The 27,764-nt window shown below is 47.7% G+C and overlaps 1 protein-coding gene across 7 annotated transcripts in view; it reads left to right on the forward strand.

The window, feature by feature from the left end:
* TSPOAP1 (TSPO associated protein 1) overlaps window positions 1–27,764 on the forward strand; it is a 66,741-nt gene that overhangs the window by 20,186 nt on the left and 18,791 nt on the right. For 6 of the 7 annotated variants that reach the window (XM_064394596.1, XM_064394590.1, XM_064394594.1 and 3 more), the window contains exons 6-20: window positions 4,447–4,554; window positions 5,377–5,460; window positions 6,133–6,222; window positions 6,926–7,048; window positions 7,437–7,541; window positions 8,262–8,312; window positions 14,273–14,456; window positions 14,757–14,977; window positions 17,110–17,219; window positions 19,050–19,159; window positions 20,525–21,340; window positions 21,840–21,991; window positions 23,413–23,976; window positions 26,106–26,405; window positions 26,683–26,859. In XM_064394596.1, the coding sequence (XP_064250666.1) occupies window positions 4,447–4,554; window positions 5,377–5,460; window positions 6,133–6,222; window positions 6,926–7,048; window positions 7,437–7,541; window positions 8,262–8,312; window positions 14,273–14,456; window positions 14,757–14,977; window positions 17,110–17,219; window positions 19,050–19,159; window positions 20,525–21,340; window positions 21,840–21,991; window positions 23,413–23,976; window positions 26,106–26,405; window positions 26,683–26,859 (3,195 nt within the window). The remainder of the gene's footprint in view (window positions 1–4,446; window positions 4,555–5,376; window positions 5,461–6,132; window positions 6,223–6,925; window positions 7,049–7,436; window positions 7,542–8,261; window positions 8,313–14,272; window positions 14,457–14,756; window positions 14,978–17,109; window positions 17,220–19,049; window positions 19,160–20,524; window positions 21,341–21,839; window positions 21,992–23,412; window positions 23,977–26,105; window positions 26,406–26,682; window positions 26,860–27,764) is intronic. The other variant, XM_064394595.1, reaches the window with a different exon arrangement.

Below are 27,764 nucleotides of genomic sequence, written 5' to 3' on the forward strand. Positions count from 1 at the left end.
AGTGCTGGTTTCCAAAGGGAACACATTCCAGCACCAGGTCCCAGGGTGAGGAGGGATGTGGATGCTGCTGCCAGCCCACACCAGCACAGGGATGCTGAGCTGTGCCAGGAGCTCAGTCCTGCTCATTTTCCCTAGCACAGGGCTCCTATGCTGTGATTTTCAGCCTAGGAAAGCAGGTAATGTTTTTTCTTTATAGAATCATGGAATGGTTTGGATTGGAGGGATCTTAAAAGTGCATCTCGTTCCACCCCCTGCCATGGGCAGGGACACCTTCCACTATCCCAGGTTGCTCCTGGCTGTGGACGCTTTCTGGGATGGGGCAGCCACAGCTTCCCCGGACACCCTGTGCTGGGGCCTCCCAACCCTCCCAGGAGGGAACTCCTTCCCAATATCCCTGCCCTCTAGCAGTGGGAGCCATTCCCTGTGTGCTATCTCTCCATCCCTTGTCCCCAGTCCCTCTCCAGGTCTCCTGGAGCCCCTTTAGGCCCTGGAAGTGGCTCTGAGCTCTCCCTGGAGCCTTCTCCAGGTCAGCACCCCCAGCTCTCCCAGCCTGGCTCCAGAGCAGAGGGACTCCAGCGCCTGAAGCAGCTTCGGGGCCTCCTCTGGACTCGGTCCAGCATCGGGGCCCCACAGCAGCAGGCAGCCCCAGGGGGTGTCACCACAGCAAAAGGCCTCGCCCAGCGCCGCAGCGGCCGGGCCGGGCCCCGCCGGCTCCTCCGCCCGCAGTGGTTCAGCCCGGCAGATCCGGGGCCGCCTCAGGGCGCCGCCCCCGCCGCGGCCGCGCAGCCGCCAGGTAAGGCCGGGCCGGGCCCCAGCGGGGCTGCGCTGGGCCGGGGGTGCCGCGGGGCCTCGGACGGGGCTGCGCCGCCGCCAGGTAAGGCCGGGCTGCGCCGGGCGGCTCCGAGGCCCCGCCGGGGAGCGGCTTCGCCGAGCGCGGCGGGTCGGGCCGGGCCCTCCGCGGGGCCGGGCCGCGGTGCCGCTGTGCCCCGCAGCCCCCGGGGCGGCGGGCAGGGGTGTCCGAGCCCGGGCTCCGGAGGATGTGGCTCCCAGGGGCTCTGCCGCTTTCCTCCCTTGTTTTCAATGTGATAGAATGCCACATTCCCCGGTGGGAGATTGGGCCGCGCATCTTCCCCCCACCTTCCCGCCAGCTGCTCTGGTTTATTGCCCTCCGGCTCTTTCAGCAGATGCATTGAAAATTCATTCCTTGGCCGTCTCCTCCAAGTCACTCCTAGGTTTATAAAACCCTCTCCTTCAGCCGTTTTTGTGAATTGTTTGTCTTTACCTTTTTGGAGGGAGGGTGTAGGTTTTGTTTTTGTTTGTTTGTTTTTTGTTTCTTTCCGGCCTCTTCCATTATTCAGTGTTCATCATCTTTGTCTCCCTCCTTTGTGTGTTTTCTCTGTCAGTTTTCTGTTGGGGAAGCAGCGTGCAGCAGCATCCCAGACGCTGTGGCATTGATTTATATGACAGCAAAATGAAGTTTTCTCTCCCTTTCCCAGAAGATCTCTTTGCCTTTTTGTCTAAGCACTGTTTATTAAACCATCATTAGTCTCTGTAATCACTCAGTGTCACGGGGCTCTCATCACTGTCTCTGCTGCATCAGTGCTTGCAGAGCACAGTTCCTGCTCTCTCTTATTTTTACTGAATATTTAGCCAAGAGAAAATCCTCCCCTCACTCCGTGGTGGCTCAGTGTCTGCAGGCACCTCTTAAAGGACTGCAGCTGAATGTCTTCTGAGCGCCCAAGCAAATTCCTGCTGGGTCTCCCTCACCCACTTACTTGCTGACATCTTCCAAAAACTTCTTTATACATCCATGAATACGTTTCCCCCTGCCACAATGTAAGTTTGTTTGGATTATTGAAAGTGTTTGCATTTTATTCAGTTTCTATCGGTTTGCCCAGAAATGGTGTCAAATGTACTGGTCTTTCTACAGCTTTCTACTGGAATATGCTTAAAACTCTGAAATACTCTTGAAGCATGGCATTTGCCATCTTTTGGGTATTTGGTGTTAAGGCAGTGTTGGAGAAGTGACTTGCTGCATGGATTGATTCAGTTCCTGAATCTCAGTGCTGAACTGAGGGATTCACTTCATGCCAAAGGGGGTTTTAAACCCTGGGGTGAATACTACGTAATCTTGGTGGTTTGTTACTCTTTATTTTCTTAGCTTCCACAGATCTTATGGACAGTTCAGTTTCAGAGAGGTTCTCAGCCTTGTTCTTCATAGTTTGATATTTTAGCCCCCATTTACCATGCCCCCCCCCCCCCAATTTGGCTGTGATGAAGAGGGATGCACAGATGTTTTCTTCCCTGTGCCCTGCCCTTACCTTCCTTGAATGACCCTTCCATATCTTGATTTCCATCTGATCCTGCAGGTTTTGTCAGACAAGATGGCTTTTCTCGTGCATGTGCTTTGTGTCTCTGACTCAGGAGAGTCTGTCCTCACTGCCAGAAGATTTTTTGGCTGACAAATAAGTCAGCAAGGCTAAATCTGACGGCACTGGTGAATGGAGGAGGCTGTTGCCAATCCCTTGGCTGAACCCTGTAATATGAAGCACCCCAGGCTGGAGCCCCAGGAGCAGCTAAGGGAGCAGGAAAGGGGCTCAGCCTGGAGAAAAGGAGGCTCAGGGGGGCCCTTGTGGCTCTGCACAGCTCCTGACAGGAGGGGACAGCTGGGGGGGGGTCAGGTTCTGCTGCCAGGGAACAGGGACAGGAGGAGAGGGAACGGCCTCAGGCTGGGCCAGGGGAGGATCGGGGCAAACTTCAGCAGGAATTTCTTCTGGAAAGAGTGCTCAGGCTTTGGCAGGCCTGCCTGGGGAGGTTTGGAGTCCCCATCCTCAGAGAAGTCCAAGGAAGACCTGGACGTGGCACTCAGTGCTCTGGGCTGGGGACAAGGTGGGGATTGGGCACAGTTTTGGACTGGATAGGCTTGGAGGTCTTTTCCAAACTCAATGATTCTGGGATTCTCTGAAATACCAGTTTGATACTTAATATGAGAAAGGTGATTGAAAAGCAAAAATGTATCAGAAATATTTCCACAGGGCTATTCCACAATTAAATACGGGTTTCACAGCAGACCTGAAAGCTTCCAAGCACTTGAGGGGGACCCCCCAAGCACAAGGGGGGTCCTTGAGGTGACATGGGTTAGGTGAAGGATCCCAAGATTTCCACATGCTGGTTGATGGCACAGACTGTTGGATTCTGCAGTGAACCTTATTCCATGCATGAGAGGGAACAAGGTTCACATGGAAGGTGATTTCAGTTTTGTTTTTTTTTTTTAGCAAAAAATGAGAAATTCTTGGTAGCCTCGGCTTGAGTGTGAGCTCTTAGAGCTGTCAGGCTTTCAGCATAAGAACCATGAATATAGATGTAGATAAAACCTATGTTTTTCAAGACAAAAATAAGTTAAAAATCACATCCTAGGTATAGTGCTTAGACACTGCCCTAATGGCTGGCTGTACAGGGATCTCAGACCTCATCCCATGGATCCCTCAGCATTGAAGGTGTTGAGAGTGAAATGTGGAACCCCATGTCTGAGGAGAGGTCAGCTAAGGCTGAGATGGATTCATAGAGTCCTGCTGCTTCCTCACAGTACAGGTTTGCTTTGATGATCTTAAAGATCTGTCCCTAAAATCTGTTTATCAAAAATAACTTCACAGTTAATGTTAAAAACCTTATCAAGACCCTTTTTCTTCTGTGTGTTTCAGTCCTTGCCCGGCAGTCAGGGCTTGTTCTGGGCAATGTCAAGTCAAGTATCAGCCAAGAGCAAAAATTCAGAGGATTAATGTGTATTTGTCTGTGACCCAAATGAAAAGGCTTTTTGTTAGAAACTTGTGTACAAATGTGTATAGAAAGTGTCTCCTTTCATCTAGTTTGGTGGTGCACAAAAGCCATGGCACTGCTGCCATTTTAGCCCTTCCCAGATACCAGCAGAGGTGGGGTGCTGCATTTGTTGGTAGTGTTTGTGTCATAGGTTAAGAAGGAAGTGAGTTTTTTGGGAGGTTGTGGTCAAACCAATCAGTGCTTGCTCTTCCCTGCCCTTAGATTCTGACATCTTCACTTATTTCTCCCCTTTGTGAGCTGTGTTCTCCCTAATCCCCTCTATGTCGCTTTGGGGAGGGCCATGAAAGGTGTTGCTGCTGCCTCTCATTGGGTCATTAGGTGAAGCACAGATGGCAGCTTGGCTCTGAGAGCTTCCAGGAGCCCACTGTTCCTCAGAGATGCTTCAGTCAAGCTGTGCTGGTTGGCACTGGGCTCCGGGAGATTCCCAGCACAGAGATCCCTGGCAAGGTGTCCAGCTTTCTCCATGTCAAGTGGTGGAGCTCAGAGATCAGGAGTTCCCTGTGTAGTGCTGTTCTCCTGGGTGGTACTGCCAGGAAAGTCCCTCTGTCCTTAGTGTGCTCTATAGTCTCAGGATGTCCCTGAGCTCTCTGGCATCTCTTCTGCTTTCAGGTGGAACCAGGTGTGCAACCACTGGGACCTGTCTTTGAAGGACATGAAAATTTTCCTCCCAAAAATGCAGTAACAAACCAGGAGAGCAGCAAACAGATACAGCAGCTGGTGAGTTGTGAACCTGGTTTGGGTGAAGGAGTGTGCTACTTTCTTATTTTTGTTGGGGGTTTCATATGTGCAGTCCAGGTAGAGATTTTGGGGACTGAAGTCTTTTTAGGTGCAGCTGCCCTGCAAAAGTGGGAAGCTTGGGGAATTGGTAGAAAAACACAGGCCATCTGCATGCAGGGTGTTGCTGGGTGGCAGGTCCGGGTGCTGGGCTGGCAGGGGAATATGTCACTCTCGGATGTGAGGGAAACATGCCAGTAGGTTCTGTGCTGTGTTTGATTTAGGCTTATTTTAACTGGGGACAGATGTGGATGAGGAATGTGCCCCTTGTGAATTATTGCAGCAATTGAGACTGCACAGGGAGGTTTAGCAGCTCCTGTCGATCCGAAGGGTAGTGAGTAGCTGCAGATCAGGAGGATGTCTGTGCTCTGTTAGGTGTTACTGGAATTAGAAAAGGAGCTAAAATAGCACAGCTGGTGTTTAAAGATGAAAATTTTATACAGAAAATCTGTTGTTTTGTCCCCCACACCTTGTCCTCTCTAATGTTCTGTATAAATAGGAGCAGTCCATGTATGTGGGAGCAGGATTATTTTCAGACGGAAGGCTTGGGGAAGAGAGGAAGAGTTGCTTTTTTTTTTAATTTTATTTTCCTAACTTTCAGAAAAATTTCCCTTGGTTTCTACATTGTTTAACTTTGTCACAAAGAGATTTTCATAAGAAAATAAAAATAATTAATGAAGCACTGGGTCTCAGAGGCTGGGCTTGAATTTCATATGCATTGTAAGAGTGTGGGCTTCCTGATCTACTTCTGGTTGTTTTGTGCAGGAAGTTGAACTCAAGAAAAAGCGCAAAAAATGTGAAAACCTTGAGCATGAAGTGAGGAAAAAGCATAAAAGATGCAAAGAACTAGTAAGTGTTCTTGTTGCCTACTTTAAAAGCATAATGGGAGGAGCTACGTTGTTGTGTGCCTCTCTTGGATTCTCTTCAGTTCATCTTAATAAGGAATCACCAGTGTTTCTGTTCATTTGAACAGTGTCACAAATTTGGGGCTCCAGTCCTTAAGGCTGGGATTGTTTATTTAGTCTTTCTACTACCTGGGGGCTGAATACAACTACACAAATCACTGGATGAAATTCCATGGCCTTTGCTAATTTGGGGAAATACTTAACCATTTTCACAGGCACTCCAGACAGGTATTGAAATGATAATAACACCATCCCACTGTCTTTTTCTTGTGATTTTTGTTGGCTGAAATCCTGTTTAATTCCAGGGAAGTTTTGCAGCTCATACCAGAACATCTGGATTTCTCCCTTCTGTTTCTGCTTTGCTTTGCTCAAGAGATCAAAGACTGGTTTGGATTGGAAGATACCTTAAAGATCATTATGAATTCACAGGACAAGGCCATTGTCCGGCCCTGGGTTCTTTTTGGGTAGTGCTTCTCACTGTTGCTTCCCAGACCTCTAGCAGCATCCCACCAGCCTCCTGCAGCATCAGGAAACAGGAGCAATGGAGCTGCTCTGCAGGATAATCTGGGGGGGTTAGTCAGAGGAGCTTGGTGTAATTCCTGCTCTTTCTGGACAGGAGATCCAGCTGCAGGAGGTGCAGAATGAAAATGCACGACTGGCTGAAGAGAATTTGCAGCTGAATCAGAAGGCTGGCTGGGCAGGACAGGTAAAAGCAGTGTCTTTGTCAGTTTGGCAGCATTGGCTTCTGCAAAACTCTTCTGAGAAGAACATGTTGTTCTTAAGTTTCCAGCTCAGTAATGGTTGTGGGCTTCTGTTCCCAGCTTCTTCTCTGGACAAATCTAATGCACAGGAGTTAGAAAGTCATTTGTCAGTCCCATGTGTCAATTTGCCACCATAAGGCTTCCTACATATTTAACAACTGCTGTAAGTGGAAATGTTTGTCTATGCTTGCGTTGCTGGTAGTGGGCAAGCCATAGTGCACCCTGGAACCAGAAATTCCTTGTGGGAGGTGAAGGAGGCAAAGACAATTTCAGCAGGCTACTGAATTTTCTGTCCTGTGTTTCTGTCCTCTGTGTTTAATCCTACAATGTAGGATTAAAAATGCTTATAGACCTTGTGCTTGTTTTTTTTTTTTATCTCTTCATTATGTAGCCTGTTCCTATCCCAGTCTCTTCCTCCCTGCAAAAGGGGAGGGGAGATGAATCTAGGGAGAGAAGCAGTGTGCAAATAAATTGTTACACATTGAGGCCTGATACAAATGCTCATATATTTAAGTGAAAATCGAGGCAGAGGAAGTTCCTGATTTTGGTATCATTGCCAGCAGAAAGCACAGAAATAAACTGGTCTCTGTTGTTTTTACAAGGAACAGCTATGGCTGCTTGTGCTCACTGAACATCCTTTCTTTTCAGATTGAATCTGAGAATGCTGACCTGAAACTGCAGGTTGTTTTAGTGACTAAGGAACGGGATTCAGTAATTCAGACGAATCAAGGACTCCAAACCAAGCTGGAGAATCTAGAGCAGGTGCTGAAGGTCAGTAGGGTCCACATGGCTGGATGGACTGTCCAGACACCTACTGCTTCCTTTGAATGGCACAGGTTGTCTGCCTTTTCTGACCATTCTTTTGTCTCTATACTTTCACTGGGAATTCTGCTTCTGCAGGATCCTGGAACATGTCTTTCCAAAGTGGACAGAGGTGCTTTGGAAAGGCTGCTTCAGGGATTTGGGTGGGATATAAGGTGACCATCACTGATTTGAAGATTTTCTCTGACAGTGTTGCTCTGCCTTGTGATGGGAATTTCTTTCTTTGTGCAATGATGACATGAAATACAGACCCTAGTTTGGCTTTATGGTCATTGGTAGAACACAGGGCAGGGTGACAGTAGTGTCACCCCTCAGCTATGTGTGCCTTCTCCTGCAGCACATGAGAAATGTGGCTGAGCGGAGGCAGCAGCTGGAAGTGGAGCACAAGGAAGCATTGCTAGTCCTGCAGGAGAAGCAGGAGGAGGTCCGGCGGTTGCAGCAGGTATGTGGTGTGTGACAGGGACATTTTCCTCTCTGAATGGACTCCTGCACCTTGTTTACTTTGGAGTCCATTCAGAGGGAGGGAGATGTGAATTTACAAGGTAAGAGTGTCTGAGTCCAGGTGAACTCTGGTACCTGAGCCAAGTGAAGGGCTTTGCTTATGAATATCAGTTCTGACCTCTCGCTGCTGTATGTCTAGAGTCCAGAGATGTTTCCGGACTGTACAGTGATTTAAATCATAAAATCATGGAATCATTCAGTTTGGAAAAGCCTCCAGGATCGAATCCATCCATTCCCCCAGCACTGGATGGCAACTACTGACCCATGTCCCCAAGAGCCACATCTACACAGCTGTTAAACTGCTGCAGTTCACTAGTGCACTGGGCAGTCTGTGCCAGGGACTGTGAATAAATTTTCTCAGTATTCAACCTGACCCTGCCCTGGCACAGCTTGATGCCATTTCCCCTTGTCCTGTCCCTTGCTCCCTGGGAGCAGAGCCCAGCTGCCCCCCCAGCTGTCTGCTCCTGTCAGGGAGTTGTGCAGAGTCAGGAGGTCCCCCCGAGCCTCGTTTTCTCCAGGCTGAGCCGCTTTCCCAGCTCCCTCAGCTGCTCTTCACCAGACCCGTGCTCCGGTCTACAATGGACTACCATGGTAGGATGACAGCAGAAGTGAACTCAGGTTGGCTGCTTTCTGATTTACTCCCTTCCTTATTTTTCCTTAGGCACAGGCAGAGGCAAGAAGGGAACATGAGGGAGCAGTACAGCTTCTAGAGGTAAGACGGAAAGAAATGAGGGATTAGTGGCTCCAGATTTGGTACCTTTTATTTATAATATCAGTTTGGATGCCCTGGGTTTTGTTGGTTCTTCTGCAAAATGCTGTAGTGCCTTGATGGGATGCAACATGTTGCTGCAGTGAAAGTAATATTTGGGTCAAAGTTCAGGGAATTACATCCTAGTCTGCTCAGTCATTAGATAGGTTACTTCATTCAGATCGTGCCCAAAACTCTTTCAGGGGTGCATTTAGTAATCAAACTCAGATCTGCCTGTTCCATTTTCCAGCATCATGTGAAAAGAGAATACTTGTATCTGTAGGATTTAAAATTTCTCATGTATATGTGTGCTCTATTTGTTTTATTAGGGAAAAATAAGAAAATTTTATTAGGTAAAAGCAGGAAAACCTGAGCATAAGGAGTGGTGAAGCTTGAGGTAGCTGCTTTGTTCCATTTGCTCTGACTTGCACATAGGGAATGTGCTTTGGCTGGTGGCTGACAGTGTACTGGTGCAGCCTGGCAGATGTGCTGAACACTGCTTTGGGGTTGATTGGCATCAGCTCAGTGTCTGTCAGGGTGATTCTGGAGAAAACATTGGATTCCTGGAGCTGCAAAGGCACGGTGCCAAACCCTGGAACTTGATGTGACAATTTCGTGACTGCCAGAGGGTTGGGTTGAGTGTGGTGGGAAGGGGAGCATCTTCTGCTCTCTCAGAGGTTTTCTGAGCACTGAAACATCTGAGATGAGCAGGTTGTCTTGCTGTGCCCCCAGACAGTAGGATCTCTTGGGGCCATGCTCCTGTCTCTAGTGGTGACAAACAGTCAAGGCTCTCAGAGTGAACTCCCTGTGCCCACTGCTGTGCAGCTCTGTGGCATTTTGGGAACCTAGGACTGTCGATGCAGATGGGAAGTGTCCTTGATGGAGATTGCTCCATGACTGCAAATAGCACCAGCTTTGGATGGGGCCTGGCCAGTAGAGCCCAAGAGTGCTGGCTCCTGCTGAACAGGATTGAAATGTTGCAGGTTGGGTGAGTATTGGGGCATGTGACATTATATCTTGTGCCCTTGCCACACTCCTTTGGGGACCTCTCTCAACATTTGGCTGCAGAGATGGGATCAGCTGATACAGGTGCTGCTCTGCATGACCTGGTGTTTAGCTGGGTTCTGAGCAGCCTTTAGAGGCAGGGTTGCTGTGGTTCTGTTTCAAAGCCATTGGAACAATCTGGTCTAGTGAAAGGTGTCCCTGCCCATGGAATAAAGATTAGCCTTCCAGTCCAAGTCATTCTGGGATTTGATGATTCTATGATGTTTGCCAGACGTTTTCTGAACTAACTCAATGAAGGGTTGGAGAAGCTACTTAGGCTTAAACTAGACATCTCCCTGTGCAAAGGAAGAAAGAGACAGTCCTCTTGCTCTGAGTTTGAAGGTAATGTTCTTCTGCAAGGGCCTTACCAGTTAAATATTCTTGCTTTCATGTTACTGGTACAGAGATCACAGAATCATCAAATGGTTTGCGTTGGAAGGGACCTTGAAGTTCATCCAGTTCTACCTCCTGCTATAAGCAGGGACACCTTCCACTAGACCAGGTTTCTCAGAGGCCGATTCAACCTGACCCTGAATTTTATAAAGTAGAGCAAAGAAAGAGGAACTGTCATTAAAAGCAAGTTTAGTGCAGAGCAACAGTCATTTAAATTACTTAACTATAATCATAGTCATTCCAGAACATCAGTGCATGGCATAATTAGGGGGTTTGAGATGCCTTTGCTATGTATTGTCATTTTCACACGTGCTTGAATTGCTTTTTAATGTGATATAAATGAAGAATGAGTGTAGTCCATTTTTCTGTTTGAAGAGTTCTGTCCCATGATTACCATAAGTGGAGTCTCTCTCCCTGGAGATGTTCAGAACTGGACAGAGCTCTCGACAGCCAACCCTGCTCTGAGCTGAGGGCTTGGATCAGGTGATCCCAGTGTTCCAGGTGATCTCCTTCAGCCTTAGGTGTTCTGTAGTTCTGGGATAAGGCAGTGACAGGGGTGAGGAGAGTGTGCAACGGGGTGTGTGCAGAAATGCCATGGAGGGAAGCACCCTCTCAGCTTAGGAACAAAAGCTTGAGGGTTAAGGTCATGGGAATGAGGGAGTTCAGTGGTTCCAAAATACATGAGACAAGATTTCAACTGCCTTTGGCACTGCATAGATACCAAAGGAGACAGCCTCCTTCCAGGAATCCAGTTCTGTTGGGAAATGAGGGGACCAGAGCTCAACTTTGCTTGCTTTCCCTGACCTAGGAGCAGGATGCAGGACCAAGCAGGCAGTCAGCTGCTTAAGAGCCTGTCACAGCCAAGCTCTGAGCTGTGCTTTGATTCCTAGAACTCCATGATCTCAGACCTGGGGAAGGATCTGAGCACAAAATGTCTATTCCATTCATTTTTGAGTGGGTGCAATGTGCTGGGAAAAGGGAGCTTGAAATTTCGCAGCCACTCTATATTGTCATTTATCTCAAAATACACTGGGATTTGGAGGCCCTCAAAAAGTGCCTGGTTATCTTATTCATGCATTTGGTGTGTAGGATTTAGCTTTTGCTTGGCAAGCAGATGCTTCTGGGAATGAGATGGGAATCTCAGTATGGAACAAGGCAGACACTGTAATTTGGTGAGAAAACAATTTCATTCAGACTGAGGGATGGATTACCTTTGGCAGAGTGTTGTAGTGTAACTGCTGATGTGGTTTGATATCTCTTTTTGCTTTTTTTCTTGCTCCCAGAGTACTTTGGATTGCATGCAGGTACTGCTCTAATGCTGTCAAACAGGATGTTTTTCCTTCTGTTCTGACTTTGACAGTTGCTTGATGTTCTTGTTTTAATATACTCTGGAAAAGATTGCAAGAGTGTTACTGCCAAGAAATAAGTGTGATTAAGGGAGCTCCTACTATGAGTTTGATGGAGCAGCTGCATATGTCTTTAAGTGCCTTACTTTCTTGACCAATTAGAATTAGGAGCTTACTTTTTTTGGCACTTCCAGATTTTTAGAATTTTCCAACTGTGCTCCTTCTCCACATTTAAGTGTCTTTGCAGTCCAAAAGTAAAGTGTTTCCTTCAAACCCCAAAAGCAGTGGTGACAACATCGCAAATGAGTGTTGCGGAGATGACGGATCCTGCTGGCTTTGTAAGTGAGTGGAAGATGGGAAGCAGAGATTGTGGACAATAGTTTTCCCAGAAGAGGTGGTAACTAATGAAGTTCCAGCTTGGGAGCTGTGCTAGGTGACCTGTTCACATGTTTGGAAAGAAGGCTGGTATATAAGTGCGAGGGTTTGTAGCTGATAGAAAACGTCTTTAAAACCTTCCAAGCTGGCAGAGATCTCAGGAGGAATGGGGAGATAAAATGCAGGTGGCATTGGCTGTGCAAAGACATGTGGAAGAGAGAGAGCAGAGACTAAACATGCCCGGTGGTGGGCTCAGAATTCCCTGCTGGCACAGGAGGTACAGGGTCAGAGGCAGGGGATTAAAAAAAAAAGTCAGCCACATGTTGGTCAAAAAAGCAGCAAAGTGGTGGGAATTTTCAGGAAAGGACTTTATTGGAGTATGCTCACATCCTGTAGAAGTTGCACCCACACTGGTGTGGAGTTATGGATGTTCTTTAATTCCTTTGGCATCAGCCCTGCTTTTAGCAAGAGCTTGGACTGCACACCTGTAGAATTCCCTTCTAGCAAAATGGAGATTCTCTGATCTGAAAAGTACATAGCAGAAGATATGGAGAAGGGGAGCAAGGGACATCTGAAAGGAGAGAACGAGCTGTAGGAGTGGAACAGACCAGCCATGAATGAGAGTGTCTTAGAGGATGGGGCTGAGGTGGTAGTGGATGGGTGTGGAGAATCAGTTCCTGAGTTGGTGATTAAACTGACCCCACCAAGCTCTGCTCCTGCTCTTGCAGCCTCTTCTGGAAGTTCAGTCCCTGCTATGGGAGACTCCTCTTTCTCCCCATTTTGGGTTGGGCACAGACACAGAAGTCTCCTTTGTGTCTGGAGCTTGGGTCCTGCTGGTTCCCTGAACCTCCTGGCCACGTCCTTGGGCCTCATCTTCCTTATCCTCCTGCCTCCCAGCACTGCCCTGGAAACCTGCTGCTTCCCAGCTGTCTGTGGTCCCCTACAAAGTAGCTGCTAGAAGTACGCCTTGTGTATGATGTGGCAGTAGTACTTAAGGCATGTTTGTATATTGCTTGGAATAACAGATTGAAAAAACACTTGACTAATTAGGTGTCTGAGAATTAAACTGTAAATTATCTGGGTTATTGGCTTGGCTGCCAGTGTAAGTGGATTTAAACTGTGGTTTATGAATTTACAGGACAAGGTACTATTATGATGCTATTAAACACAATATCCAGATGCATCTGCTGGCTCATGTCTCCAGAGAAGACAGGAAATCTCCTTCTGGTCCTGCAGTCATTCTGAACCTGTCTGTTGTTGTAGGCTCTGTCCCAAGGTGTGATCAGGGATGAATGTTGGACTTGAGGAAGCCCTCCTTTGATCCAGTGCAACTGTTCTTACTGTTGAGGGTATCTTTTCTCTGTTGAGATGTAATGTTGTAGGGGAGAAGTCTTTATGAGAAAAATCCAAACTGTAAGTAAATTGAAACACTCATATTGGCAGAGGAATCTTGTGCACCGTGACTTAATAAACAAGGAATTAACTCTGAGCAAGTGGATAACACAGGCACTTCTGGAAGTTGGTCCTGGCATCTCAGTTCAGTTCGGAGGTAGTTCTTGCCAAACTTAAGAGACTTCACCAGGCTTTCCTTAGAGCCTGAGAGCACCTTTGGACTTGTGGAGGGAACAAGTAATAAACTGAAATACCTAAAACAGATATGTCACAGTCAAATAAAAATGCATGACCCTCCTAAATCTTTAGGGAGTGGCTACAAAGATTTTGTGTTATTCTGAGACCACAGAGAGAGCTTTTTCCAGGTCAGAAATGTTATTTTTAGAGCTGCTTAAAATCTCAGGCTTTCTGTCTCACATAATATTTCAAAGCATCATTTATTTTTTTGAGTTGGAAGGAGAAAAAACACTTCAAATATATTTGGTGGAATGGAAAATTGTGAAGAGTGCAGTGCGGTCATCTGTTTTCATGCATCTTACCTACAAGAAACAGTGAAAGGAGGGAAAGGAGCAGTTGCAATCACCTGGGAATTGATCTACCTACAACCTGGGGCAGTGTTTTGTAAGGGCAGGTTCTAGAGATGGTAAAAAGAGAATATGGGAAAATACAAATGGTTCTCTAGCAGGAATGTGTCTTTCCCTCTCCATAGTGTTTCCCAAGGCTCCTTGGCATCTCATCTTGCTGAGGTGTAGCTTTCTTGTCCTCAGCATGCATTTGCCTGGAGTAAATCATCCCTGCAGGACCAGGAGGAAAAGTGTGTGTGCTTCCCATGTCAAGGGAGAGTTCTGCAGCATGGGCCCATGTGCTCTCTGCCCTTCCTAGTGCCAAGGTCCAGAGGGACAGTTGGCAGTCCTGCCAGGAATGGTGGGGAGCTCAGATTAAGGTTTTGGGAGCTTGCTGGGGCCTCTGGAGTGATGGACAAAATTGGGAGAATAATTCCTTTTGGAGACATGATTTTAATGTTCCAAAAAACATCCAAAGCCTTTTGAATCTTTTTAAGGCTTGTTTGTCTCTGACCTATCTCATCTGGTCTTGTGCAGGGCTAAGAGAGGATATTGAAGTTCAAACCCAGAATTTTAGGGATTAGTCCTAATGGAGTTTGTAGTCAGCTTCCTCAGAGATGGTGAGCCTCAGTTTTTCTAAGATAAGTAGAGGTGTGAGGCTGCTAGTTTCCAATGACTGTTCCTAGGCAGGGCATTTAAAAGCATCCTTTAGCTCTTTGGAGTCTGGGAAAAGATGCAGCAAAGGCAAAACCTGTTTGGAGCCTCAGTGTTTTGTCAGGGGTTTGTTCCTAACCTTGTTCTCTCCTGGCAGGCCAGGGTGAAGGATCTGGAAGAGCAGTGTCGCAGTCAAACAGAGCAATTCAGCCTCCTGTCACAGGAACTCCAACAATTCCGGCTTCAAACAGGAAAAATTGACCTTCTCACCTCCACTCTGGTGACTTCGGAGCTGCCCCTTGCTCTGTGCAGCTCGGCCCCGCAGCCCCGCTGGGAGAAGGGTAATTGCTGGACATGCCTGAGAGGGCTTTGGTAAATGGGTTGATATTTATGTAAATGAAAAGGGCTAAAGGAGTTAATGCAAATGTTCAGTGTAATTTTGGCATCTCTGTCCCTATCGTAAATACTTTTGGTTCATTTTGTAAAGAGAAGTTGGCATTTCTGTGGTCGGGGAGAGCTCAGGTGTCCAGTCTGTTGAACGAGGCATGTTTGTAGAGACTTGGGCTGCTCCCTGGGATGCTTGTTGCTCATCCTCTGTCCTGCCTGTGGCTGTAACTAATGGACAGCTGATTTTATTGCAGAGTCAGCTGTTCCTGGGTTGCTCCCCCATCAGAACACAAAGAAGGTTCACAATGAAGGGAGTGACGAGCTGGAGCTGTCGCAGCGGGGGTCGAACACCACCATGCGCTCCCCAGCTGCTCCCACCAGCGCTCAGAAACAATCCAAGAAAGGGGAGTCTCAGTCCAGCTCTTCAAAATCTGAATCCATGCAGAACAGCCCAAAATCCTGCCCAACTCCGGAGGTCAGTATGGGAGTCCCCTCTGCTGCCTGTGCTTTCCAGCCAGAGGGAATAAATTCATTGCTGAGAGCGCCAGTAAAGTTACATTCATTCCCTTCTGGCTGCCTGAAGAAAATGGAATAGACAAGAGAAAAAATGTAGGAAAATACTGAAATTACTTTGGCTGCCATGTCTGTAATGCTCATTTGAATATATTGCTGTGTTCCATGAAGGAAACAACTGGATAGACAGTACCTGGGAGCTTGGAGGAGTGGGATGGGATGTGTGAGGTAGCTCTTGCTGAGCTTCCTTGTGGCACCTCAGCTGCCACTAAGACACATAAAGGCTACAAACTAGAATTTTTAGCATGGGGAGAAACTGTGTCCAGACTATTTTTTGCCTTGAGCTGTGAATGAGGATCTCAAACTTCTTGTGTGATGTTTTTAATTACTGAGATATTACTTGGTGAAAGAAACCATGAGAAGATGCCAAGTTTGTGCTAAGAGGGATGGAGCTAACAGGCTTCGCGTGTTTGTGTCACCAAGATGTCCTAAATGGTTGTTGCTTCTTCTCCCTAGGAACACTTTTGTGGTGGTGTGGGGTTCACTTGAGCAGGGATTGATGCTCTCTTCTATGTATCACTTGAGGGGACAGACTTCAGGGCAGAGAAGTGCTGTGAGCAGGGCTGGGTGTAGTGCCCTGAGGGGCACCTTTTGCTCTTTTGGGGTTTCCTGAGCACTAAAGCCACTGAAGTGCTGAGGTGACCAGGTCAGGACAGTCACACAAAGGGCTGCTCCAGTGCCAGGCGGAGCCTCCCACTGTGTAAGAGCTCATGGAAGTGCCATGTTCAGAGAGAAAGTGAAGGTCACACCTGGGAAGGAACAGGTATGGAACTGTTAGCAATTCTATAGCAGGAAAAAAGCCTACTTTTTAGTTCAGGAAAAAGCTTGGAAGCCACCCTGCCTCCCTGGTGAGATAGATGCCTGCAGAGATCAGTGTGGGACCCTTGGAAAAGAGCCATTGGCTGGAGTGTTTGACTTCCACAGCACATAACTGTGGGAACATTATAGGCTAAGCCCCTTTGTTTGGGTATTACAGATTTTTGTTCTCCAAGGACATAAATGGGGTAGGATTGTATTACAAGAACTGTAGCACCTTGAAAAGATGCTCTGAACTCTTCCCAAGATTGGCTCTTCACATATTAAAAAAAATACTTTGTGTTCTGGTGTTTGCAATGGGTCTTCATCAAACTTGAGGTCTGTTTAACAAGGCATCTTGAATTGGTTCATTGGCACAAGTTCAGACAAACCCCAGGGAGTGCATTGCCTCAAGAAGAAGGGTTGCCTTACACAATCCATTGCCACTGGATGTAAAATCCCAACATTTCACTGGCATCAAAACAGCTGAGAGAAATTTCTCAAAGGTGCTTTGCCAGTAGGCACCAAATGCCCTGAAGGTGCAGCCTTCAGCTTAGGAAGTGCAGAAGGAGCTGATGGCTAGAAAGGGAGAGGTTGTGACAGGAATGGGGGCTTCCTGCCCTGACTTTCATTCAGCATGTGCTGTTAGCAGAGCCAGCTAAAACCAGAAGTTCCAGTCAAAGCTCTATCTAAAATACATAGACATCCTACAGAAAATTTTGTTGGAGAGGACAGAAGCAGGTGAAGACCCCAACATCCAACAGAGCTCCTTTGTTCAGGTTGACATTTGTGTTGCATACAGGCACAGCTACCATTTAGAGGTAGCAAGAAACCAGCATACTGAATTGTGGATGTGTGGGGTAGAAGAGGTTTCCAGAGCCACCAGTCAAATCTCCTGCCCCAGTGGGACTGTCACCAGCTTTAAATCAGTGTGGCCATGGCTTTGCTGAACTCAGGCTACAGGTTCTTCAAGAATGGAGATCCCCCAGCTCTGAGAACTGTTCCCAAGGCTGTATCACCCACCTGGACAAGGAGTTTTTGCTGATGTCTGGCTGGAAGCTCTGAAGCTCCAACCTGAGGCTGTTGCCTCTTACTACTACTTCCTCACCTAAAAAGTCATTCTTAGAGATGGTCCTTAGCCCAGGAGCCAGACTGACACCAGCCATGAGTTTAGAGGATGTGTTCACTATGTACAAACACTCTGAATATTCTTTTACTCCTTATCTTTAACATCTTTAGGTGGACACTGCAAGTGAAATGGAAGAACTGGATGTTGACAGCATCTCCCTCATGCCAGAGCCAGGCAGCCAAGGCCCTGCAAAGCTCCAGGTGTTCTTAGCTCGATACAGGTACTGAGTGCTCATTGCTTGTGCTCTGTGAAGTTACACACGTTATCCACAGCTGCCTACTTCACAATCTTCTCTAGTATTTACCACTGTTAGGAGTGGATAATAATAGGTTGGACCTTTTATCTTACTTCTCTGTGGGATTTTCACACTGGGAAAGCTAGGAGTGTCTAGCCTGACGATGGGAAGGCTCTGGGGAGACATTAGAGCTCTTTCCAGTGCCTAAAGGAGCTCCAGGGGAGCTGGAGAGGAACTGGGGATAAATACCTGGAGTGACAGGACAAGGGAATGGCTTCCCACTGCCAGAGGGCAGGGAAGGATAGGATATTGGCAAGGAATTGTTCCCTGTGAGGGTCATGGCACAGGGTGCCCGGAGCAGCCATGGCTGCCCCTGGAATTCTGGAAGTGTCCAAGGCCAGGTTGGATGGGGTTGGAGCAGCCTGGGACAGTAGTAAGTGTTCCTGCCATGGCAGGGGGTGGAATGAGGTGAGCTTTAGGGTGCCTTCCAACTCAAACCATTCCATGATTGAATGATTTGAGACCTGTTACTTCCTGCACAATCCAAGCTTAGCTCAACAAAAGCACATTAAGCTCAGTAGCTGTTAGTGAACAGCACTATGTGAAACTTTAAATATTGGTCTGTGGTGAAAATTAGTTCAACCTGACATACTCATTGAATTGTCTATTTTTTTTTCAGAATAGTGCAAGAAGTTTTCTCCAAGAAATCTTATTCCAACGATTAAGAAAATGTCAGCTTAGAATTCTGAAATTTTTGGCCAAAATGCTTCTGGCTGTAATTTTTAAAGGACCAAAAATAAAAAAAACAAACCCCAGAAAAACACCCACAGAATAAACCCAGATGTTTTTGATAACTGTTGCCATTCACTGAGCCATCATGGTTAAGCCCAAGTTGCTACAGCTCAGTGTCTTACCTGTCCTTCAGCTTTTCTATTGGGAATTGGGAGGAACAGAACAGGGATGATTCTGTGCTTGTGAGGAGCACATCAGATGTGGTCTGTGTCTTCATGTCAGTCTTGGACCCATAAGGTCTCAGTCAGATCACAGAGAGGCAAACATTGCTTTGGCACAATGAAATCCCTTTTAAGTGGTAAAGAGCAGGAATTGGCAGTAGGTGTTTGTAAAGTTAAAGGTTTTTCGTGAGGCATTTTCCTGTGAAATGAGACCCTCTGATTAGTTTGAGTATCCCTGCGCAGGCAGGTTAGAACTGCCTGGAGTCCAAGCCATATCACCAATGTATTTCTAATATTCTTGTTGGTGAAGTTTTTGGAGTGCTGTTTAAAATGCAGGGTTTGAGCAGGAGGAGACACTACAACCTCTCTGTACAGCCTTTTCCAGTGTTTGCTCAACCTCTAAGAAGTTTTTCCTCAGGTTCTGGTGGAATTTCCTGTTTGTTTGTGCCCACTGCCCCTTGTCCTCTTACTGGACACCAGTAGAAAGCATCTGGCCTCCTCCTCTTGACACCCACCCTAAATATACCTGTGCATTGATAAAATCCCCTTTCTGTTGACTTTCCTTCGGGCTAAATAGGCCCAGCTTGCTCAGCCTGTCCTCAGAGAGGTGCTCCAGTCCCTTCAGCATCCTTATATCCCTATTCCTTTGGATGTCACAAGACATCTGTTCTGCTCCTCAGAAATTATCTATTATGAAATATTTTTATATGTAGACTACAGTCTTGACCTTTGTCTATGGAATTTGCTGCTTGCCAAAGTGGATGCATTCGCAGTGAATTGAAAGCTTGTTAGCATCACAGCTGTACTATGTTGCTGGGAAGATTCCTATGCAAATTAAGTCTTCCAATTGTAAATATTTCAGCTACAATCCTTTTGATGGACCTAATGAAAATCCAGAGGCAGAACTTCCACTGACTGCTGGAGAATATATTTACATCTATGGAGACATGGATGAAGATGGCTTCTTTGAAGGTGTGTTTTAGTAATATGAATGTGACTGAACTGCTGTGGCGAGTTGATTTCTCTCCAGAAAATGAGAGAGAAATTTACCCTCAAGGTAAAGGGTTTCTGCCCAAAGTTAGTTTGTTAGAAGGATGAGCAGATCCTGTTGGAAATGGCTTTACTTATGTTATGGAAAAAATAATCTAAGCTATGAAATCCTTGTCTAGTGATTACAGTGGAAATTTGCTACTGCTTTCAGCAAGTTCTAGGTTTCATCCCCAGTGGTTTCAACTCCCATATGGTTCCTCCCCTACCATGGAGAAGAACAAGTTCAGCCCCTTTTGCAGATGGGCTGTTTCCCTCTTTCCAGTGCCTGTAATGTGCCAGGGAATGCAGCAGATTGCCTTGTGCTCTTTGGCAAAGAGGGGATACAATAATCAACCCAGACTACAGTTGTGACCCTTGCTGGTGTCATGCAGTGTTGCTGTTTTGGTCCCTTTGCAAACATGATCCTGGTTGACTAAAAGGTGGATGGAATCGAAAGCAAGATTTGTGGGCTGTAAATTTGTGCTGAGGTTTTTTTGTGGAGCCACTTGCTTAAGGGGTGGTAAATTCCTGATTTCCTGAGGTGCTTTGCAAGGGCTGAGACAAATGCATGCGTGTTGCACTGCTTGCTCTGTGACTGCTCTGCCTCATTTTTCTTTCTTTCTGTTCCTAAGCTTATAATTTATTTGTTTGTTTATTGTTTAAAAATACTATTCTTTACTAACCTTTTCTGCTTTCCCTGCTTTCAGTTGATTTGCTGTAGATAGAGTTTGGAAGGGAGAAGGCAGTGCAGTCCCTGTGTGCTGCTCATCCGTGGTTTGATGGGTCTGCACAGACCAAGTGCTGTGTATCTGTTGTCCCCACAAGTCTTTTTGGGACACCTTTAGTACAGGAGTTAAGAAAGAAGGGAGCTAAGAGGAAGGCCAGAGCTAAATGCAGAGCTGCGAAGATGGACTTTTTTGAGGAAGTACTGCAAACCCCAAATCTGTATGGCTGGGAGAAGATGTAAAATCATCCAGCTGTGTAGTTTGGGAAGGCTAAAAAAGTTAATGACAGAGCTGTGATGAGGAAGAATGGGATAATGAAGAAGGAGAAAACCTTTAGCTAGTTATACAACCCAACTTTCTACTTAGTTGGCTTTGAAATGTGTGAATGTGTCCTTTGGGACCTAACAAGGGAAGGCCTAGGAAATCAGGAAACATTGCCAGCAATAACCTCCCTGAGATCTTTTCCACTCCTGACTGCAGAGCAGTTGTACCCTGGCAAAGATGTTGTCCCATAGTCCTGGCAGCTGAGTTGGAAGGCTCAATGGCAGGAGTAGTGGTAACAGGTGTCCTGTTTTTCGTTTAGGGGAGCTGATGGATGGCCGGCGAGGGCTGGTCCCCTCCAATTTTGTTGAGCGAGTTTCAGATGATGACCTCATGATGTTTCTGCCTCCGGAGCTGAATGATCTCACCCATAGCTCATACCAGGAGAAAAGTTTGGTCAGTGCAAGCACCAGCAGTGGAGATAAGAGTGAGTTTTCCGTTGAAGAGACTAGCATCAGTCCGTTGGCCAGCAGAGCAGAAGGAGACCAGGAGGAAGCTGTTAGTCACACAGCAGTGCCTTACCCAAGAAAACTGACTCTTATCAAGCAGCTTGCCAGAAGCATAGTTGTAGGCTGGGAACCACCTCTTTTGCCAGCTGGCTGCCCAGACATACAAAGCTACAACATCTATGTGGATGAAGAGCTACGTCAGAACGTGAAGAGTGGCCTTCAGACCAAAGCAGTGATAGAAAAGCTGGATTTACACAGCAGGGCTTACCGCGTATCCGTGCAGACGGTGACGGAGCACGGTAGCTCTGACAAACTGCGCTGCACTTTCTTTGTGGGGCAGGATTTTGGCATGGCACCAACGATGCTGAAAGTCAGAAGCGTCACGGCCACATCAGCAGAGGTCACGTGGCTTCCCTGCAACAGCAACTACAGCCATGGGGTGTATCTCAATGGGCAGGAGTGTGATGTGACCAAGCCGGGCGTGTACTGGTACACCTTCCGCAACCTGCAGCCCAGCACGCAGTATGTGGCCAAGCTGGAGGCCCGGCCCATGAAAACTCCTTGGGAAGAGGTGCCCAAGGGGCAGGAGCAGGACTCAGCTGTGATACACTTCACTACCCCTCTAGCAGGTACTGCAGGCCTCTGCACATGGAGAGGCTGTGCTTAGCTGGCTCTTTGCTGGGAAGCCATAGGGCAAAGGGAAGCAAGGTTGACTAGGTCCCCAAAGCCTGAAGTGCTGCACTGTTTTGTCTTAATGATTTTCTTACTTTATTTTAAAATTTGAGTAGCCCTTTTGCTTTCATTTGCTTTGAGAAGACATCCTCTGTGCTGGTTGGAGCAGCTGGTTGGGCAGGAAAGAGATGGTTTACCATGACTTTGCTCCAAGGATTGCTGCATCTTGGCCTCAGCTACTTCTGCAAAGTTCTGCTTTCTGTGCATTAAAGCTTTCACAGAACAAGAGCACCTTATTTTCTCTGGTTCTGTCTGACATTTCCCAGTACTGGCCTGGCTGTTGTTCAGTTCTGCAGGGAAAAGTCTGGTTGGGAATTTGCTCTTTGGTTCTAACCAGGGTTGAGCTTTATGCTGTAGCCAGATAAGCAAGAGGAAATTGTGTTTGGTCTCTCACAGGCACACCTGATGCTCCTTTGGATGTCCAGGTAGAAGCTGGTCCCTCTCCAGGTATCCTGGTTATCAGCTGGTTACCTGTGACCATCGATGCTGAGGGATCTTCCAACGGGGTGCGGGTCACTGGATATGCCGTGTATGCGGATGGACAGAAGGTACTGGCTGTGCAGGGGGCTGGGGCTGCTGCAGGGGGAGCATGAAGTATCAGACCTTAAGACAAGGAAAGCTGTCCTGAAGTGGCAGTGACAGTCCTTGGCCTGGAAAGAAGCGACATCAGAGAAGGGACATTGCATGGGCTGTGTGATGCACACTACAAAAGACATCTATCCAGATTTTGGAGGTGCTTCTGAAGCAGGACCCTCCAGCAGCAAAACAGTCTCCTCAGCCCAGGCACTGGCCTTTGGCAAGCAATTAGTACCCAGGGTGTGGACAGAGCACAAAGACAAGTACACAGTCACCACCAGGGCTTTCTCTTGAGTGCGAGGTGTAGTGATCCAGCATGAAGTTGGCATCCCCATAGTGTGGGCAGAAGAGTAGGGGGGGAATCTGCCCCTCTGCCATGCTTAGGTGAGACCCCACTTGCAGAGCTGCCTCCAGCTCTGGTGTCCCCAACATCACAGGGATGTGGAGCTGCTGGAGCTGAGGAGTCCATGGAGATGCTTCAAGGGCTGGAGCCCCTCTGCTCTGGAGCCAGGCTGAGAGAGCTGAGGGTGTTCACCTGGAGAAGAGAAGGCTCCAGGGGGATCTTAGAGCTTGTTCCAGGGCCTAAAGGGGCTTCAGGAGAGCTGGAGAGGGCCTGGGGGCAAGGGATGGAGGGACAGGACACAGGGAATGGCTTCCCACAGCCAGAAGTCAGGGTTAGGTGGGATATTGGGAAGAAATGGTTCCCTGTGAGGGTAATGAGGCCCAGGCACATATTGTCCAGAGAAGCTTTGGCTGCCTCAGCTCTGGCAGTGTCCAAGGCCAGGTTGGATGGGGCTTGGAGCAACCCGGGTGCTCCAAATGGAAGGTGTCCCTGCCTGTGGTGGGGCTGGAATGAGATGGTTTTTAAGGTCCCTTCCAACCCAAACCATTCCGTCATTTTAACATACAAACACCCCAGGGTTCTGTTTGTTCAGTACTGTTACTGACACGGAACATTCAAACCAGACATTCTGTATTGAAAATGTCCTGTGGTCTTGTGCACATATGATGTTGTTTGAGGAGCACAGTGCAAAACAGAATGATGCTGTGTTGGATAATTGCTCTTTTTGTTGTGGAAATGCTTTTCACCTCTTCACAGGTGAAAAAAAGGAGGAAGGTAGTTGAAAAAGTGGCCTAAAGGGAAAGGCTCTTTAAGGCTTAGGAAACAAGGAGGGTTAAAATCTGGAGTAGGAGTGAATATATTCATATTTTGTAGACTGTTCAGTTTCTCATATTTCTCTTTAATGTTGATTCTTCCCTGATAGTGTGCAGAAGGGTGGGAATTCTGCACAGATGCTCTCCAGAGCTTTGGATTCTATCTGAACTTTGGGTTGGGAATTGAAGGGCTGAGCTGTGCGCAATAAATAATTCCTTCCTGTTCTTTTGCTTTCAGGTGATAGAAGTTACTTCTCCAACTGCTGGGAGTGTCCTGGTGGACTTGTCCCAGCTTCAGATGTTCCAGGTGTGCCGTGAGGTTTCTGTGAGGACGATGTCTCAGTACGGGGAGTCCATGGATTCAGTTCCAGCCCAGATTTCCTCAGTCCTGCTGCAGTCCTCCCACTGCACTTCCCCTGTGTGCACCACTGTCCCCTCCAGAGTGCCCCGGGGGGGCCCCAGGGCCTTGCTGCCTACCCGCAGCCCACAGCACACGCTCCCGCTCCAACAGAAAATTCCTGCTGAGAGCTCAGATGCCAAATTGACTGATTTCTCCTCCAGCCCTGTTGGCTCAGCACAGCCTCTGACAGAAAAAGCCTCTTCCCCACCACACCTCCCCTCTCCTAGTGCTTCCTTGGTGCAGGCTCCAGGCACTTCCCCACAGGGGTTGGACACTGAAGGAGACAAGAAATGCCTGAGTGTGCCTCCCCAGCAGGCTGGCACAGTGCTCCCAGGGCAGGGCACAGAGCCTGGGCCTTCCCAGAAACAGGGAATGCAACCGGGTGAGGGGACACAAGTGCAGGTAAGTGCTTACATCTCCTGTCCAGTGCCAGGTGTGCAGGGAAGGGCAATGGATCCTTTTTGGAATGGGAAAAGATGCCACTGAGCACCTTTCTGTGATAAAGTGTTGCCTCTGGGCCATCATCCAGCAGTGGCAAACCGTCAGGGAATTTTGGCTGCTGGTGTGTACCTGGAAGATGCAGCTCACCTCTTGATTCTTTTTGCTAGCAGAAGAAGAACAAAATGAGGAAAGGAAGAATTTGCAGAGTTAAAAGGTTAAAAGGATGTTCCCATGTTAGTCTGCCATTGCTGTGCTCTCTGTCTTGAAGGGACCTTCTCCAGTCTGGTGGGTTTGTACAAGACAGTGGTAGAGCACCTTAGTGAGTGGCAGAGCAAGGCAGCCATGGCTGCAGAACTGGCAAACTGTTCTGACACCCTCTATTTAGAGTTCCCTATGGGTGAGGGAGATTTCCAGTGGTATTCCCAGTAGGGTGGGTGAGTGCTTTCAGAGTTCTTTTAGAACAGTTGTGAGGATGTCTGAGAGCCATATAATGATGGTGAATGATTGTTCTGTGACAATGGGGAAGTGGGCCCTCCTGTTGTGGGATGTATTACATCCGGGAAAAGATCTATTTCCCATTCTGACTTGACATCAGAACTCATAGGAGTGCTTCAAAATGTTAAATTCAGCACAACTTTATTAGTCATGACGGTGTGACCTTGTGAAGGGTCAGAGTTAGGCTGATACTTCTGAAAATTGCTGAAGCAACAGCAGCATGGCGGGCTCAAGCCCAAAGGCCAGCTCAATACGCGGAAGAACTGAGAGGTTGAGTCCAAAATTTCAGTGGTCAGCACCTGGTCATTTGCAGCTCACAGTACCTTGGGTCAGCTGCTGGATTAATTTACCCACATTTCATAGAATCAGGGAATGGTTGGGGTTTGGAGGCACATTAAAGATCATTTGGTGCATGAGAGGGGCACTTTCCACTAGGCCAGGCTGCTCCAAGACTCATCCAGCCTGGCCTTGAACACTTCAGGGATGAGGAGTGTCATGGTGGATTTCTTCCAGCTTCAGATGTTTGTGGTGTGCCAGGAGGTTTCTGTGAGAATGATGTCTCAGCTGGTGGATTCAGTTCCAGCCCAGATTTCCTTGTTTTTCTGTGAGCCTCTTACTGTACTTCACCTGTTTCCAGCATTATTGCCTCCGGACATTCAGGTCTCTGGTGTAGATGGCTGCACTTGTGGTGGTTGCTTTGCCTCCTTTGTGGAGAGGAATGAAACGAGTGCTCCCAGGGTGAAAATCATCCTTCTCACTTGGGGTGTGTCTCTTCACTTGGCTGTCAGCAAAGGGAATCAGGGCAATCTGAGCTGTGAAATTAGACATGAGATTCGGACCTGCCTGGCTTTTGTCCAAGGGACGTTGAGAACCTTGACACTGCATTGTCTCAGTGTCCCTGGGGTCTGATCCCTCAGTGTTTTCAAAGTGTGCCTGGTACATAAGGCCAAGGTTATGCTCCATTGCAAAATGCAGGCAGGGCTCCCTTGGTTAGAGTAAGAGAAAGAGGTAGTTGATGAAAGCCCACCTGCCTTACCCTTCTTGTTTCTGGAGCTCCATTCCTCCGTCTCCCAGAGGTTTTCTTGGACTGGTTGGAATACAGATGAAGATTTTCTCTAATTCTCACTAGGTGATCTAATCAGGAGCTTGTTGCACTCTCTGTTTATTATTCTTCATTAATTCTCCTTTTCTTCACACCCCAGGAAATCCTGGAGCAGTGTCCTCATCTCCAGCTCAACCCAACATGCTGGGTGATGTCTAGGCCATTCCTCTGGCAGATGACAGTGGGAAATGAACTTGTTGTATAGCTTGGGCTCTTCTTGCAGCCCTAAAACTTGTTACTGTCTATACCTTGTGGGCCTTTGCTGAGCTGCAGCACTGGGGGCACTGTGTGTCTCCTGGGACCTGAGGACAGGGAGGGGTTTGTTCCAGGGCTGGCCAGTATTGCCATCTGCAAGGTGCCTGCCAAAATACTTACATGCCTAGAGCAAAGAAGACATCAGAGGGTCAAAGAGTTTGGGGTGATAAGACTCCATTTTGGTGCATAAGTAGTCTGACACACTTCCCCTTGATTTCACTGTTGGTTTGTTTCTCAGATGGAGCAACCAAGAACCAAAGCACCAGAGCTGGGAAGCCCGACAGACAGCGGGGTGAAGCTCCAAACAGAAACCTGCCACATGTGCTCTGTGGAGGAGGCACCCAAAGGTCCCAGTGCTGACATGGAGAGAGAGGCAGAGAAGCACCTGAGCCCAGAGCCTCCGTCCTCCCCCAGCCAGGCACGGGGGATGCAGGACACCTCCCAAGATGGAAACACGAGCGGGAGCAGCTGCCAGGACTTCCTGAGGTTGTCTCCTGGCAAGGAGGTGATGAAAGAAATGTCCAGAGTGAAAAGAGAGGTTTGTTTAACCTTGGCTGAATGTGTGTGCCCATGGAGGGATGTGAACTGTACTTGACCTCCTGAGTTTTCCAGCCTTAGACAGTGCTGTTCTGCAGGCTGTGAAGTGAGGCTGATGGTTGTGTGCGTCCACATGTGCCAGTCACTCCCTTGGATGCTGCCCGCTTCCTTTCCTGCCACACCTGAGCTGTGTATGTGCTCAGAGAAAGGAAAAATGCTCCTTTGTTGCTAGAATAGAGTCTGGGAGAACTGAGAAAATGTGTTTTGCTTTTCAACAGCAAGAAGAAAAGCTGTCAGAAATGGGCCGCCGACAGTTGACCCTTTTCACTGAGCACAACCGGAGTTCTGACCTTTCAGATATTTTGGAAGAGGAGGAAGAAGATGAGCTGTCTTCAGAAGCTCTGGAAGAGAAGTGGGACCAGAGAGAGCCATGTTCCCAGGAGAATGGTGAAAAGGTAACTTGTTCTGAGTGCTGCTTGTGGGGAGCGCCAGTGCAGCCATCCCATGCCATCAACTCACAGGAGGACGAGCTGGGCTGAGCCTTTCCCAAGATCCTGCTGCTCTGCTTTTACTCCCAGTGCTGGCTCGAGGTAGTAGAACACAAGTTCTTTGGGAGAAGGAAGGGTGTTTGTTTGTAATAAATAGAGCCAGGGTTTAATTTTTGGAAAAACACACAGTGTGATGTAATGTTTAAAATCAGTGGGGGGTGATTGAGTTCTTAACACAGACAATAAACAGAGAACAGTCAACGCTGTTAGGCACAGGGTTGATTTTTGGGGTGTCCTGTGCAGGGCAAGGAATTGGCCTCAAGCCTTGAGGGTCCCTTCCAGTTCAGGATATTTCCCGATTCTATGATTATTTGGCTTTTGCCAGGTATTGGCAGTTAGGAGCAGAGTTGTGGCTTTGTAGTTCAAATGCTGCAAGGGATGAAATCCTGCCTGAGCTGAGCTGTAAGTGACCAGCTTAATTCATGCTCCAAGAATTAAATCTAGTCTGAATGCACCTGTGGGAATGTGATTTCAACTGCATGGCCAGGAACTGATGTGTAACCATACAGATTACAGCAGTTGGGATGAATGTCCATCAGGGAAAGCAGTGAGGGTGAGAGACTGAAAAATGAAAAAGCTTTGCAGGAAATGTGATGTGCCTGGATGGCAAGAAAGCACCTTCTGTTTAATTTTTCACATGACAAAAGAACATCTTTAGTTGATGGTGCCCTGTGTGGCAGCTGGTCTGCAGGGATGGGGCTGGTGAGCACTAAATGGTAGCAGACAATGTGGCGACTCTGGAGTAAATTTCCTTTTCTCCTTCTAAAGGGTCTTCTTCTTCCCAGGTGAGGGGTTGAACCTGCAGTGCAGCA

Source organism: Passer domesticus, chromosome 19 (assembly GCF_036417665.1).
Source record: "Passer domesticus isolate bPasDom1 chromosome 19, bPasDom1.hap1, whole genome shotgun sequence".
Classification (NCBI taxonomy): domain Eukaryota; kingdom Metazoa; phylum Chordata; class Aves; order Passeriformes; family Passeridae; genus Passer; species Passer domesticus.